Below are 15748 nucleotides of genomic sequence, written 5' to 3'. Positions count from 1 at the left end.
TACAATGGAGTCACAAACAGTCCCCTTGGACGTTCCAGTCTGTCTTCCCCCCAGACAAATGACGTAGTGATAGATGGTTGCTATGCAGCAAAGATCACAAAATATTTGGGTTACTCCCAGCCCCAGAGACCAAATACTTACCCCAGGTAAATTTGCACCTTAGATCTCACACCAAAGACAATGCTTGTAGCCAATCCTATTGTAAATTATCTAAGGATTTATTAACTATGAAAAAAATGAGAGCGTTATTTACAAAGTTAAGGTAGGCATGCATAGATACGCAAATGAATTAGTGTGTATGGTTTCAAAAGGTGAGAGAGTTGTAGTAATATGTCAGCTCTGAAAGTCTTTTAGAGCTAACCCAGGGTCACACTGGGGATCTCTGCTTCTGTTTCGGAGCTGCCTCCAGCCCTTTGGGAATCCAAAGAGCAAAAGAGATGACACATTTTCTTGTCAGCTGTTTTTATTTCCTACTTCCAGAATTCAAGCTGATGTGACAAGCCCTTTTGAATGTAGCCTCTTCATGAGTGTGAGGGGGGCAATTAACAAAGTCTGGATCGTAATGTTCCACAGTGGTCCATTTCATTTAGATAGGACTTCTTGTTGGGCAGGAGACATCCCTCCTGACTGAGTTCACAATTTAAGAGCAAGCATTTTTTACAGTTACAAAACAAAAACAAAACAAATACTACCTCATAGCATGTGATAAAGATATATGTGAGATTAATGCCTGCAGCAATTTACAAGCATTTCATAAAATCTAAACACTGAACACTTCGTGGTAAGTCCAGTACCCATCTTAGCCATCCTGGTACACAGGTGAAACAGACTGGTTTCCAGCAATGAATTTATCACTGCTCAGCTGAGGTCTAAAGCCTTGGCAAGATATGGCACCTGGTCTGCCAGCATCACAGGAGGGCCTTGAAAAGCAGGAAGGCTGTCAGAGACCTAAGGGAAATATTGGCTGGCAAATTAGACCCTGTCTATACTGTGATATTTTCTTGTGTGTGCTGGGGTAGCTGTATCTGTGTAACTCCCAGTCTAAATGCACTGTGCTGGTGTGATGTGGGGCTCACCCCAGTAAGTTACCAGGGTAAGTTGCACTGATGCAGTATATACATTAGAGTTATTTGTACCCGTGTAGCTACATTGATGTAAGACTTATCTACACTGGAAACGCTGCAGCTGCGCTACAGTAGCACTTCAGTGTAGAGACTACCTATGCCGACAGGAGGGGTGCTTACATCTGTTCACCTTCCCAATAGGCGACAGCTGGGTGGACAGAAGAATTCTGCACAGAGACATCACAGAGCAGGGAGCAGATAGTCTATATCTCCACAGCACTGTTGAGACTACAGCTGGAATTTTGTGTCCCACTCCAAACGTCTCCATATTGACAAACAGGAGGGAATTTTGGGGTGTAGGTTGCTTGGGGCTTCCTTTGTGTCTGTATAGAGCCTAGCATATTGTGAGTGCTACAGGAAACAAATAACCAATGATGATCATCCAGAGAAGAGTAACAAATACTGGTGAGTCTGAGATCACTACGAGTGTGAGGTGGACAAATTACTTAGGGTCAGATCCAGCACCCGCTGATGTCGGTGGAAAGACTCCCATTGACCTCAGTCACCTTTGGATCAGACTCTTGGGTTCCAATTCAGAAAGATACTTAAACACAAGTCTGTCTGTAAGTATGCGCCTCGTTCACAATGGAAGTTGTGCCAGCGACTATAGTGGGGCTAGGATTTCACCCACAGGGCATGTGGTTTAGCAGATAAAAATGTCTTTGCACCATCCAGGAGGTGAGCTTCTCAGGAAGACTTGAAAGAAGAGACACCAGAGGCTCTGAATCTTTTTATAGCTTGTGGCTAATAAATCTATGGGATTCTGAAGCCTTTTCCAGCATCTGTCTGTATTTTCAGGAGTGGTTATAATGTATAGCGTGAGAGGCATGATACCGTTGCAGCAGCCAGTTGATGGGCGGGAGTAGGCTATGTATCCTTTGTTTTGTTAGTGCTAGTAAATGCCAAGAGGTTTGATTTTAGTCATGTGCTTTATTTATTTTTAATGTAATTGTTGTGCTAATTGTTCCCCAATTTGCTGGCTAATCATAGTGCTGAGATTGCCACCGTGCACCACTCCAGAAAAGTGCATTCTGCAGGGAATTCTTCATAATCTGAATCCATTTCAGTAATCCTTATCTATTTTATGTTGCCATGACACAGAGTAATTTCCTCTCCTGAGAAGGGCATGGCTAGCTCCATAAAACATAAACCATCTGTATGGAAAAAGCATTTCACCCAATCTGATTTTACTCTGAGGAAAACATGAGCCCCACAAGGAACACAAAAAAGACAAAAGGTTGGATCTGGGATGCTTTATTGTGTGTTTTTTTCTCTCCATTATATAATTACATTTTGATTTGATTATATCATTCCCTTCTCCCTCCCTCTTTCCCCACAGAAAAAAGGAGTGTCCAGCTTGCTCTCCCAGATCACTGTTACTGCAGGATATTGGATACTGCTAGCAGGGAAAATGGGAACCACTCGTTTTATTCTTTAAAGGCCTAATGTCATGCCCTTGATTACGGCGGAAGTAGGATATCAAGCTCTACTTGCATATGGTCCCAATTTGGGCATTGTGGGTTCCTACTGTGACTGAGTGGAGTAGTCTAATGAATGCTGTCTATCCATAAAGCAGTCCAGTCAATTCGATATGTAGACACTAGTTCTGGGCTATTGCCTAAATCCACTGCACAATGCATGTCAAAGCTTAAAAGTATATGGAGAGGCTACAGCACTGATTGGCTGGCTGGCTTCTTGTGTTCCTTTCCACCCAATTTGAGGTTTAGGACTGATGTTTTTTTAGTGGAAGAAAGAGATCTGACATTATATACAAAACTGCAAGAGCGGGGGAAGTGCAGTCATAGCATTTTAGAGGGATCTTTTGGGGGAAACTACAGTTGGAAGGATATGCTTCATGGTATAAAACCTCTTAATCCAGGAGGAGATTAAAATGCGATTAGGGATTAATCACAAATGATGAGTGAGATGTTCTAAAGGGGTCACCTAACTAAACATATCTGCCAAATGTAAAACGGAAAGACTGAAATATCTGCCAGTGGCAGAAAGATGTTGGGACAGATTTTCTGTTTGGGTAAATGGTCATAGCTCCATTGGCTTTCATGCAGTGATGACAGTTTACACCAGATGAAGATCTGCCCCCAAGATCCTAGGAGAGCTCCAAAAAGGGAGAGGAGTCTGAAGTGCTGAGAGGACTGGACAAATGTAGAAGTAACTGCAAAATCAGGCACCAGATGAGGCTTATGGTCAAAAAATGGGGAAAATATTGAAACATTTTTGTAAAAAAATTGTCCTATTTTTAGTCAAAATTTTATGTTTAGACAAATTTTGAAGAAAAAATTGAAATTTGGAAAAGTTTTAGCACACATTTCTATGTATAAGTAACAAATGTACATACAGGCATATATACAGTTGTAACCAAGATCAAACTGGGTTAGTTCTGTAATATCCATATTATTAAATGTGATTATGTGGTGATAGTTGTGTCAGATTGCAATCCAATACACGAGTGGATTATAATTTAATGACCTAAAGGCAGTATTTTTTGGCCTGGGAGTAAGGCTTATAGCACAGGAGGTTAGTAATTAGAAAGTCTGAATGTTTTACTTTGCCTAAAAATATCACTAGTAAATGATGAAAAAGATCTAGTGAACAAATATATCATGATGCCAGTCATGTTTAAAAATACTTACACTTTGCTTTATTGGAACTTTATCTTGGATGGGATGGAACTGTGTGTGCATGTTAAATAATACACACACACACATATGCACATACATAATGTTCCATCCATATGGAAAACATCCAGACATATATTGTATGTAAATTTCAGAGGTTATGAAAATATATGGAAGGCATTTTTGGTAGCCCTATACTTTTAAAATTATTGTAATGACAACTATACATTTCTGTAAATATTGGGCTATTCAGTGTTCTGCTAGCCCCAGGTTAAACAGTAGCATTGTCAGGACTTTTTTTTTAAATTTGCTGATGGTGATAGTATGTCAAAATGCTGCACTTATCTCAAACCATCTTACAGTGATCTCTTTCTTCACTTTTCTGAAAACGTCCCCATGTGACAAACTAATATTCCTAGGACAGAAGAGTCTTTCTTGTGTTTTATTCATATGCCAATATCATATAATAAAAACTCTTTTAAAGGAAGAACTTTAAATGCTGGTGCATGCCCTTGGTCAGATTAGCATAAATTGCTGGCAAGCCATCTGCTAAAAGGTTCTTGGATGGAGGCTCCTGATGGATAGACTGGCAAATATAACTTGGCTTTGCTGATACTGCTGATCTCGAGGATGGAGGAAGCAGGTAGCAGATATTTGATCAATGTGGTTTGAGTTCCTGTTTGCTCCCGAGTGAAACAATTTTCTATCTTTCTGTCTAAATCTATCTTATAGGCATTTTTATCACTATAGATTTTGAGTGCTCCTAAAGTCTTGTAGTAATTTGTCTGTTGTCTCTCTAAAACTGCAGTAAGATGCCTTCTCCTCAGGGCAGGATGGGGCTGTGAGAGAGCCTGAACCCCCTTTCCCAGCTGTGTTTAGGAAGGTTCTCAGATACAGCTGTGTATTGCCCAGGCATTGTGTGCCAAGTGATATTTCAACACTAGGAAAGGGGGAGTTACATACTTAAGACTCTTAAATATAAAGGGGTGGGGAAAATGCATATAGCCCCATCCCTCCTGCTCACAGATAAATGCCAGGAGAGGTTGTAAACACCAAGGAGGAAGAGGCATTAATTAGTGCTATGTGAGAGATGGGGTGAAATTAAGAAAGGGAAAATATAAACTGAATATCAGGAAAAGATCTGTTAGTTCTATTAGACAATAAGATCTCTTAGGCTGCCAAATGATGGGAATGCCATTGCTTTAGCCTTTTAAACTAGACAATATAAAATCTACCATAGGGGACAATCTACACTGGCACAGAGAGGCAAGTCTCTTCTCTCTGTATCTTCTCTGAGAGCTGTGTGGAGGGTGGCATGTGCTGCACTGGATTAGCAAGATGAGATTCTATGGTGATGAGGTCCATATAAGTACCTAGAAGGACAGACAGCAAGTGTTTCTTCGAAGAGAACTGCACAAGCATAGTGCTGTCAGCAACCACTTCTTGGGCACTGAGCTGCTGAGCACTGCATGAACAGGGCCGAGATTATGGAGCTTGTTGCTGGGTTCTGGTGCTCTCTGCAGTTGGTTTTGTGGTGGGAGTTAGTGCTGTGGCAATGAGTGCTCTTGATTTTGCGGTCTCAGAATCAACAAACCCTGCTGGAGACCCCTGTATGTTCAGAGTAGGCCAAATGCGCCCCGGGTGTAACTCCATTGAGTTCAGCACACTGGGGATGACTGCGGTCCAGCGTCTGAGCCATTGCCTGCCTTGATGGCGCAACCCATATCGCACCTGAAGGAAAGTCTTCAGAGGGACGGTTTGTCACCTGCCTATCATCTCTGCATAGGGAGAAAGGAAAGGAGCCAGGGTTAAATCTCTTAATAATACAAGTGAGGCTAACATGGAAATTTAATTGCAATCCCCTTCTGGGTTTGTGGATTTCTAAAATTTGCTGCTGCCCAATTTCCCCTCTGGCAAAAATATCAACCAATTTCTAGTGCCTGGGAGCCTAACCATCTATTCATTAAAATATGACCAACAATATGTTTGTGCTGGAAAACATTAAGGTGCTATACATTGATCGTACTGATTTAGGGCTTGTTCTGCCATCCTAATATCGCCAGAGACATATTCTGTGCAGCTAATTGCATTATAAATCCCTTAAAGCATTTTCATAAGGTATTTCCCGAAGATATGAGACCTTCCATCAAAGAACAAAGACACAGTTGTGGGGTTGTTTTCTAATTAAGTGTTATAGGAAAGTAAAGGCAAAAAAGAGAGAGAAAATGCAAATGTTAATTAAATGCAACGCTTGCTTTCAGTGACTAGATTTAAAGTGTTGCAGGATATCCTGAAATTTAGTCATTCCAGCTAAGAGCCCAAGTAATAGAGGGCTGTGATTTTTCATTTTGAGCTAGAGGTGGGCCCTGCCAGGATTTGATCATCACCAAACTTCAGGCATGTTTAGATCTGGGGTTTTGATCTGGACTCATCTCTACTCTTAACACTTTGTGAAATCCCAAGCGGAGACTCAGCTAATCCACAACTGCTGTGACCTCCCGAGAGCATCCCAGTTGAACCACCTGCTCTCTCACATCCATATGCTGACAGCTCTCTGCTTTCCACATTGTGCAACCGATGAGATTTCCCTGAGCATCATCATAAGACTTGACCATGTAGGAGGCGATTTCTTCAGACACTTGTTCCTCTTGCCCTCATTTATGCTTCTGAAAATTTACACTTGTGCTACTACTGTGCAGTTGAGTGGATCTGGTGGTGTTTTATGCTCTCTTGGTGAATGAGGACACCAATGGTACGACGCTCTATACTCCTCCGTGGAAGGCACTGGCATGTAGTGTTTAACTGCATGTGTTAAGTAAACTGAGCTAAATCACACCGGCTAGGAAATAACAATCCTTATGTACAGTATGCATGAATAACTAAGTTCATTTGCCTTGGAAGAGCTCCTCAATAATAAAACTTTGCACATATAATGTGCCTTTTATCCAGGAATTTCAACTGTTTGACCAAGCTGGGTAAGTATTTTTATCTTCATATTACAGATGGGGAGTCTGAATCACAGAGATTTCCCAAGGACACATAGAATGTGTCAGAGCCAGAAAATTAAACTCAAATTCCCTGATGACCAGCCCTGAGCTCTAACCAACAAACTGCTCCCTTTATTATTTTGATATTTCTTTGGCTGATTGGGAGCAATGCATAACACTTCCTATCATATCTTCCTTTTATTTCTAAGGGCAGAAGGAATTCTCACTCCTTGTTGGCCAGCATTTGCACATCTAAAGTAGGAGTTCTGCCTGATGCTGTTACCTTTACTCACTTGAAGTACCTAGGACTATATGCATGAGTAGGGTACTTCTCAGGTTGAGTGAAAGTGGAAGTATTGGGCCCTTAGCACTTGGTGAGCATTAGCCAGTTAATCATCACATCACTTCTGGGAGGTAGGTTAGCAAACATTATTAATCCATATGGAAACAGGTGATGTAATTTGCCCAAGGTCACACAGTTAGTCAGTAGCAGAGCCAGCATTAGAACTCAGGAGTTCCAGACTCCAAAGCCTATATTCAGTCCTCAGGTCCATGCTGCCTTTCAAATGGGTGACATTCTCTACTCCAGATGGCAAGAAGCTTGAACTAGCCAATCACAGGTATCTGCACCCTTTTTGGAAACAGTGTGAACCTGTTTTAAGGGTGTAAGTGAAACATACACCTTTTGTTGCCTTAGAACAAGGGATGAATTCCTTGTTGCAGCATAACAGCAGATTAAGGTGCTCACATGAGAGACTGCGGCATGCAGTTATTTAAAAATAAAAGCCTGCCATGATCATGCTTCAAAAGCAAAATGGATTATGTGATTGAAATGACATTGACAGCAAGGAAAACGATAAATTTTCTGAGAGGTGTCTCATCCTCCAAAACGGGACTTTATCCCTTTGAGCTGGAAACATCTGGCATGTCAATGGATTTTACAAGGGGGGGGGGGAAACAATTTCTCGTGGCATGAATATAAGTGATTCCATGATAAGGCAAAGAAGGGGGAGGAAAAGCCCCTGTCTCGTTTCTAAATTCTAGTGGTAAAAGATACGTTTTGAATTTCTCATTTTTCTGCTGCTATTGACAACACTTGTTACTTGGTTGTAGAATTTCTTGAGTCATTTTAGTTTTTCAAAAAGTGACCATGACTTGTTACTTATGCTGTAGCTGACAGAAGTGACACACTTAATATCGGGGGGTCCAAACCTGGATATCTACCAATGGAGATGGAGATCAGGTAAATGTGCACCTGCTCTTCCAAAGAGAAAAGAAGTGCCATTTTGGTAACTGCTATGAGAGGGAGTTGGTGGCTGTACAATGAACACTTTGGAAGGGAATAGATTGAGTGTACAGTTCACCACTCAGTCATATTTAGGCCCAGCATGGTTGTGTGACAATGATGATCAGACATCATACCATCTACTAGGAGAATCTGGGTCTCTGCAGAAGACTCTGGATTCTGGCTCTAGTAATGGCTGAGCACAGATCCACCAATGCAGAAATGGCAAGAGCTGTGGGTCCACCCACTGACTGACTCCACAGAAAGAGAGAGCCATGTATCCATTTTATCCTCCCAGATGGAGGGAAGGTGCCAGTGGCCCAGAATGGAGACCATGCTGGAGAAGGAATCTGAGAGAGAAAGATCTGAAGATAGGAAAGAGCATTTCCAAAGCATTTATATATGTGTATGTAATTTCTTTTTACTTTTTACAGACGCTTAACAAGAACAACTTAATACCTGATGAAAGGACCAACTTCTACCCCTTGCAGCAAACCAACGTGTACACTACAACCTATTATCCCAGTACACTGAATAAATATGACTACAGGCCTGAGGCCTCCCCTGGAAGGACCTTTACCAACAGCTGATGATGGACAGACTGTCCAAGGACTGGATCACTTCCTATATGAATTGTTTTTTAAACTGAGTTTATGGACCAAATATTGGCCTGGTCTCTAGATGTAAATATTGTACAAGTAGGGCCTTTTTTTTGGGGGGGGGGGTGTTAACTGTATTACTTTTAAACAGCACATCTCCTCCTTAAGTGGACAGAATGCTTATGGACCATGGACCATTCTGCATAAACTTTTGTGGATATTTGGCTGGAAATGACACTTACTGCTGCAAATATTCATGGCCGGATGATCAGTATTTCTGTCTGAGGCCTGAATTGCCGAGGAGCTGATTGCATGCTGTGTTAGGTTTCCACCATGCTACACCAGTGTGTTCTAAGAAACCTTACAGATAGCTCCTTAGGGCAATGGATGATTGTACAGTGACTCGACAATGGCGGTACATTGAATGACACTTCGTTCACAAGACGAGCTGCCTGGGATTTCATCACGCTAGGAACTAGAACAAAGTTTTAGGTTTATAGTGGTGTCTCCAGCATCACCAGAAGATTCCTTTCACATTGCAAGAAATAGCCTCCACAGTCTTCTTTGGTAACATCCAGTTCAACTGGGGAAAGAAAACACACAAAGTGCTCTACCCAAAGAAGCATTTCAGAATATTTCCAGTCTTCTTAAAAGAAAATGATACAGGCAATGAGATGTTAAGTGAAGTAAACGTTGAACGAATGAGATGTGGACTGTGGCTGCAGAACAAAGATGTGCATAGCACTGGAAAAAATGTGAGGAGTGCCGTACATGAGCTGTGAGCTTTCTTTGAAATAACATTTACTTTTTTCCCCTCCAACTTTGATTCTGTTCATATCTACAAGGAACGATGACTGATGGCCCCGGCCCTCCTCTTGTGAAATCACTAGGCTTGGGGCTAATTCTTATTTTATTATTATTTTTTTTAAGTTCACTTATTTTTCGAAGAGTAAGAAATTCTGAATTTTTGGCACGGTATTTTTCTAAGGAATGTATTCATAGCATACCATGATGCTGAAAGTCTGCTGCACATTCTTCAGTGTCTTCCAGTCAGTGCTCCATCAAATAATTATACAGCTGAATAATGTGCATTGTTTGCCAATATTCCTTTAGATTTCTCAGCTAGAAACAAACAAACAAACAAATCTTGCTACAGTTATTAAATTGGGACTGTAGTGTTATTAAACATTATATCCAGCCTTGAAATGTAATTTTGTGTATGTGTGTGCCTGTGTCCAGCAGAACTGTATTAGACTGTTGCAGAAGCCATGGTGTGTACAACCAGATGTATGTCTGACATTAGGTTTTGTTTTGGCCAAAATGGACAGTTCCATCAAATGTGTTAGCAACGTGAGCAAGTTTGACACTGTTACTATTGAATGTTTCTAACTATTTATAATGAACTCCTGATGCTATGACTTTTAGAATGCCACAATACTGAGCATGAGATGAGCACAAACCTAAACACCCAGGAGCTCCAAGTAGTTCCAGAATTTGAATTCTTTGTATGCATCTTACTGTAGCAATTGCCATGTCTGTTTTCAGTCATTGATTGGGATGTGTTTGAAGCAGTTTGGGTTCTGTTGGTTACATACAACAGATTTCACTGTAAGCCAGCACTCAGCGAGTTTCTCATTGCTGTCACTTCACGGACACTTGTTTGGAAAATGGGGCTGAGATGTAGCTGGTCATTGCACACATACCCATCCATAGAGGTGGTAAATTGGAGCTGAGAAGAGGCTTTGCTGATCATGACTCAAAATGTACAGCTCTCCTAAGAGTGAGGCAGAGCAGAGGTGGCCTCTGTAACCGGGTCTTACAGTGTGGGACCAAAAGCAGGAGAACAAATTAACCTTCTGTTTCTAAACTAGTTGAACCCTAACGTATGCTAGTGATCGATAGCTGTAAGGAGATTTATTATGAAATTTCATCATTGAGGGTCTTAGATTAGCTCAATGACTCCCAACCTTTTCTGGCAACTGTACCAGTTTAGCAGGCTGATCCAGGTTCTCCTTCCAGTTACACCAGTGTAAATTGGGAGAAACCCCATTTAAATAAAATTACTCTGGATTTATACAGTGGTATGACCGAAAGCAGATTCTGGCCCTAAGAGTTTGGTTGTACTAGTTTCTTCCACTTATTCAGCTAGATCAAAAGAGGCAGGCACTGGTCACAAAAGCCCCATTGATTCCCTTAGGGCTATGGAAAATCCCATGCTAAAGTTACAGGACTGGTGCAGAGCCCGCCCGGTTGAAAACTGTTGCACATTTCTCATGTCAGCAGTTCTAAGGAAACTATTGGTGCCCAAGATCACTGTAGACATTACAAACTAAAGTCATTTCTAAGCTTCCATTTCAGGTGGTTCCCTTTGTTGGAGAGTTATACTGTTATTATTTGGCAGGATTACAGCTGCAATTCTTAGAGTTGCGAGCAAGTGAGTTAAACCTTCCAGTTATTTTAATTTTGTTTCTTTTTTTTTTGTAGCTCAAACATTTCTATTCCCCCCCCCAAAAAAAGCTATGTAACAGCTGAAATTATTTAGTTTTTCAAATCAGTGAGCAAGATCACTGCTTCCATTGTGCTCAAAAGGTGCATATTTTATAGTGTATGTGGGCAATGGGGTAGGTTATATTTTCATCAAGACATTTCAGAGTCATTCTTATTAGCCATCTGAATGGCTTCATGAAATTGGCAATCACAGCGAGAATCTGTAGCCTCCATTTGAGCAGAAAGTAGAAGCAGGGGGAGGAGAAACTCTGAACTCTTATTACTCAATTAATGTTTGTATGAGAGTGCAGTTCTTTAAGACCAATGTTAATGTCATGTGAGGGTCGTATTCCTTCTGAGCTCTCCAGTGCAGCCCAGGTTAATGACACAATATACAATGATATTCTCGTGTTTCTGTTTGGTTCTAGCAGGCAAATTGGCAGCAGATCATCAGATCTGTAATGTCCATAGGCGATTGAATTGCTTCTGCAGCCCGATGTTAAACTGCTTAAGTTTCCCATTCTTAAGGTCATCTAAAAGTATGCACAGTGGGCTGGAAATAGCATTGCTGTAGCACCAAAGGTTTCTAACAGCAGCTTTGGCTTTTTTCTTTTCTTTTTTTTTTAACTTTTAGAGAAAAACAAAATGCTGATCAGTTATTTAGCAAGAAATTGGGTTGACCTTGCAACCTTAGTTCACTGCAAATATTTTGGCATAGGATTCAGCTGTACAACATGTTGAAAGCAGTAAGTGTCTTGCACCCAAATGTGTGGGGGTAGGGTTTAACAAGGTCGTTCTTTTTCCACCTCCATATGAAGTGATACACTACTCCCTTGCTCTAAAGGTTGCATATATGGAGTGAACCATGCCCCATTGTAAAACTGCTGTTGCACTTCACCGGATTGAGATGCCAATTATAAACATGCCACCCCTTTATAACTTGCAACTGCCTCCAACAGACAAGACCCCCAAAAGTAAAATACCTGGAGAAAGGGTGCTGTTCTAAAGATGCACTTGTGAATGTTTGTAAATATGAGCCACTCACTTTTCTTAAACATGTGAAATGTACAAATACCAGAAAAGAATGTGTATGGTGTAATGACTGCTGTTCTTAATGCCTTATTTTGAGAAAATGAAATCGAAGTTATATTGAAATCAAAGAGAAGAGTGGGAATGGAGTCCATTAAATGCCAGATGTGAAAAGATAAAATAAGCCCACGTGAAGATGAAATTGCTCTCCACACAGATCAGTGTATTCTTTGTACCAAATTTCTGATTTTGTATACATATAAAATGTAAATTTAAAGTTTATGTAACAAATTTAATAGTGTGCATAGCTATCAGTGGATAGCTAGGGTATATATTTATAATATATACACACTCTCTGTCTCCATCCATTCAAATGCCTACAGAGAAAATTTAGACTTAGAAAGGCAGTGCTAGAGTTCAAATTCCATAGGGAAAGACTGAAAATAAGGATTAAGAAACCCTATGTTCTTTTCATTAGATTTAGCAAAATACATTTTATAACTAAATATATTTTTTTTAAATTGAAAATAAAATTTATTTGTTGTAGTTACAAATGCCCATTCTCCACAAAACATTCTAGCTAAGAATAACTAAGTAAACAATTTTTGTAACCACTCAATGGATGACTAATCAGCCTGAGGCAGCTGTGTGTATCACTCTTGAATTTAACTACAAGTAGAGACTAACTGTGCAAACAAAGTAGCAGGTTAGAGGAAACAAATGGAAAGTTAAAAATGTCAAACTGGATCTGGAAGAAATTTTCACTTGTATGTTGAAGAACTTTGCAATTGTTTTCCAAGTAGTTGAGTGGCAGCATAAGAATTTAATAACTATTTCCACACGGACTGTTGTCATACAACTTAAGAGCTAGATCCTGCCACCTCCTAGGTTGCGATTTTCAAGTGGGTCTGACAGAGCGTTAGAAAAATAAGTAGCTAATGCCTTTGGGCACCTTTGTAATCCCCAGCTTGCCTTCTAGATTAGCCCTTGGCCAGGGACATCAGTGGGACTCCCTGAATATCAAGCATGCTCCAGCACCCACTGGAGTGATGGGAACATTGATTTCAATGGGTGTAGAGTAAGGACTATGCCCATATGAGCAGTGTTTTTGCAGGATTTGGCCCTACCTGAAGGGGTTGTTTTGCTAGTTTAGTGAATTCTCAAATGGGAACAGCCTTGTATAGGAAAATCCCTCCGTTAAGAGCAAACCTCAAACAATTCTGAGGTCAGGTTTGGGTCAGATAAGCATTGACCAAGTTAAATGCTGTCCATAGTACTGAAGCCTTCAAAGCTGCACAAGGAAACTAACAAAAGCAAGCCCTCATGGAGAATCCAGTATCTTAATTCTCAGGGCTAGAACATTGTAAGGTAGAGCCTTTCTTGAAGTTTTAGCTGTAGTTATGGTTCCCAGCTGCAGAAGACCTATTCTCATCAGTGCTGAGTTTGCTTCTAGAACTTGATTCCTCATCCCAGCCCTATCCGGTATTTATTTTTTCCAAACACATTGGGCCTGACAGCATGAATGGTTACATGCTATAAAGACAGAACTGAGCTTGCTGGAATTTCTAGTATAAATAGTTTTGAAATAAAAATGATGCTGCATAGCAATATCACTACTCCTGTGTTACACTGAAACCTCAGTGGGATGGGGTCGCTGTGTAATATACAGGCCACAGCATGAGGGGGAGGTCGGTGTGTCTAATAACTGAAGCAAAAGGGCTTTTAGTAGAAATATGGCAAAACATTGGGGAAAAAAGCCACACAGCTGCATGATCTTGTGGGTTCCATCTACATGCAATTCATCTATAATATCTGCATATATGTGTGTATTTTGAACAGATGAGTGAATTAATCAGAAACAACCTTTGTCACAGAGGGTAAGTACGTTAGCTAGGACTTAAGCAGGGGTGAGGAGGGAGTGACAGAGGCAATACTGGATCTTTGATACACAAGAAATTGTTAGTAGAAAACAGTATATTTACCCCAAAAAAGGAAAATTTGGCAAGTATTAGTGGACTCTTAGTGTGAAGGCACATCACCCTTCCTATGCAATTGAACATGATGGTACTATTAGTAAATAAAGGTGACCTAGACTATAATCACTGCCTTTAGACACTGTGAATTTTTTGGGGTACTCTGTATTTTTATATATTGTACAATGTAAAGAGTAATTCAGAAATAAAACAACCATCTGGAGCGTTTGTGAGTCATTTCCCCTCAAAAAGATGTAACATGATGCCTCTGAAGATTTGACAGGTAACCTCCTGGCAAAGCACATCCCAGAGTGCAACTGACCAATTGGGCCAGGTTTATAACTTGGAATATGTGTAAATATCTAATTCCTTGCTGACCACAATCCCCTTATTGCCTGAACCATGACACAGAATTGTATTTATCACAATTTTAGCCTGGATGACTACAAAAGGTTACTAGGTATAAAATTAAATTAAGCTACACAATGCAACACTCCACCTAAACAAACCTCATTTTGTTCAGCATTCCAGAATAAAATTAAACACCAAAACCACTCCTGTGGCTCTCCCACACTTCAGGTTCATCTGACTCACAAATCTTATTTCAGAATAAGGAGTCAAATGGGCCGAACTAAAGCTTTGAATCGAATGACTCTGAATGCCGGTGGGTTTGAAATACAAATCCAGGTGTGATTTTTGCGGCATGACCCTACTCTCTGCTTCCTGGCTCCTGTAGCACCTCTGCTTTGTCCAGGGAACCACATAACTAGTGTCCCAAGGACACAGGTTTGGTTTTGTTTTTTTTTTAAATTGAATCAAGTATATTAGCTTGTTCCAATGAGGCAAAGATATAATCAACGTGCTGAGCCTTTCAGCTGCACAGTTCCCCCTTGGACTGAGATTGTATTCGAGCTCCTTTGCAACTGTTACATATCACAGTGAAAAATTATAAAAATGGGCACATTTTTTATTAAAGGATGATCATAGCCTTACTGGAGAATGTTAGTGCTCTAATCCCATTTATTAATCAAAATAAAAACTGTAGAAAGTGACAGAAACATTTTAGTTTATCTTTCAAGACAGCTGAAGACTTTATTGTAGTTTTATACTGAAAATTACACCATACTGTCATAAAAAATAGATTGGATTGCTAACAACCTGAAACATGCTACACCTGCGTACGGAATACCTTATCCCTAGTAAATCATAAGCTATCTTTTGGGTGTTTTCAGATGCTCAAGTGTATGTACAAGAATTTCTTTTCAAACACAGAGCATCAAAAAGTAATTGAGAGGTACATTATCAGTAAAAATAAACTTGGTGGGAATCAGATTTTTTTTCTGTTATTCCTACACTTGAATTTGCATAAGCGCTTTCTAAATGGTTTTGTTTTGAATCAAGACCCTTCTGTGTAGTGAATTCTCAAGTCAGAAACTAAAAATCTATGCATAGCATAGTGTTTTTCTAGCTACTAATTTGAGTCATTAAAGTAACAGGCTCACTTTGTTCCACAGTGCAGGTTCTTCTCACTCACCTTCACTGCACTTCACAACTATATGCATTAGTTAAAAAAAAAAATTAGTAAAAATACCTCATGCATAAATCTGAATATTGGCTTACAAACACAG

The 15748-nt window shown here is 40.2% G+C and overlaps 2 protein-coding genes across 6 annotated transcripts in view; one reads left to right on the top strand and one right to left on the bottom strand.

The window, feature by feature from the left end:
- SEMA5B (semaphorin 5B) overlaps nt 1-14343 on the top strand; it is a 362762-nt gene extending 348419 nt beyond the window's left edge. For 3 of the 5 annotated variants that reach the window (XM_048869807.2, XM_048869808.2, XM_075117741.1), the window contains one exon: nt 8467-14343. In XM_048869807.2, coding sequence (XP_048725764.2) covers nt 8467-8622 — 156 coding nt within the window. In that variant the 3' untranslated portion in view covers nt 8623-14343. Of the gene's footprint in view, nt 1-2463; nt 2576-7920; nt 7991-8466 lie in introns of those variants that run through there. The other 2 variants (XM_048869810.2, XM_048869809.2) reach the window with 2 other exon arrangements.
- SLC49A4 (solute carrier family 49 member 4) overlaps nt 1-15748 on the bottom strand; it is a 195508-nt gene that overhangs the window by 15431 nt on the left and 164329 nt on the right. The window lies entirely within an intron of this gene.

The sequence above is a fragment of the Caretta caretta genome, chromosome 11, assembly GCF_965140235.1.
Source record: "Caretta caretta isolate rCarCar2 chromosome 11, rCarCar1.hap1, whole genome shotgun sequence".
NCBI classification, from domain to species: Eukaryota; Metazoa; Chordata; order Testudines; family Cheloniidae; genus Caretta; species Caretta caretta.
Note: the sequence above shows the minus strand (reverse complement) of the source record. Positions and strands in the feature narration are given on the sequence as shown.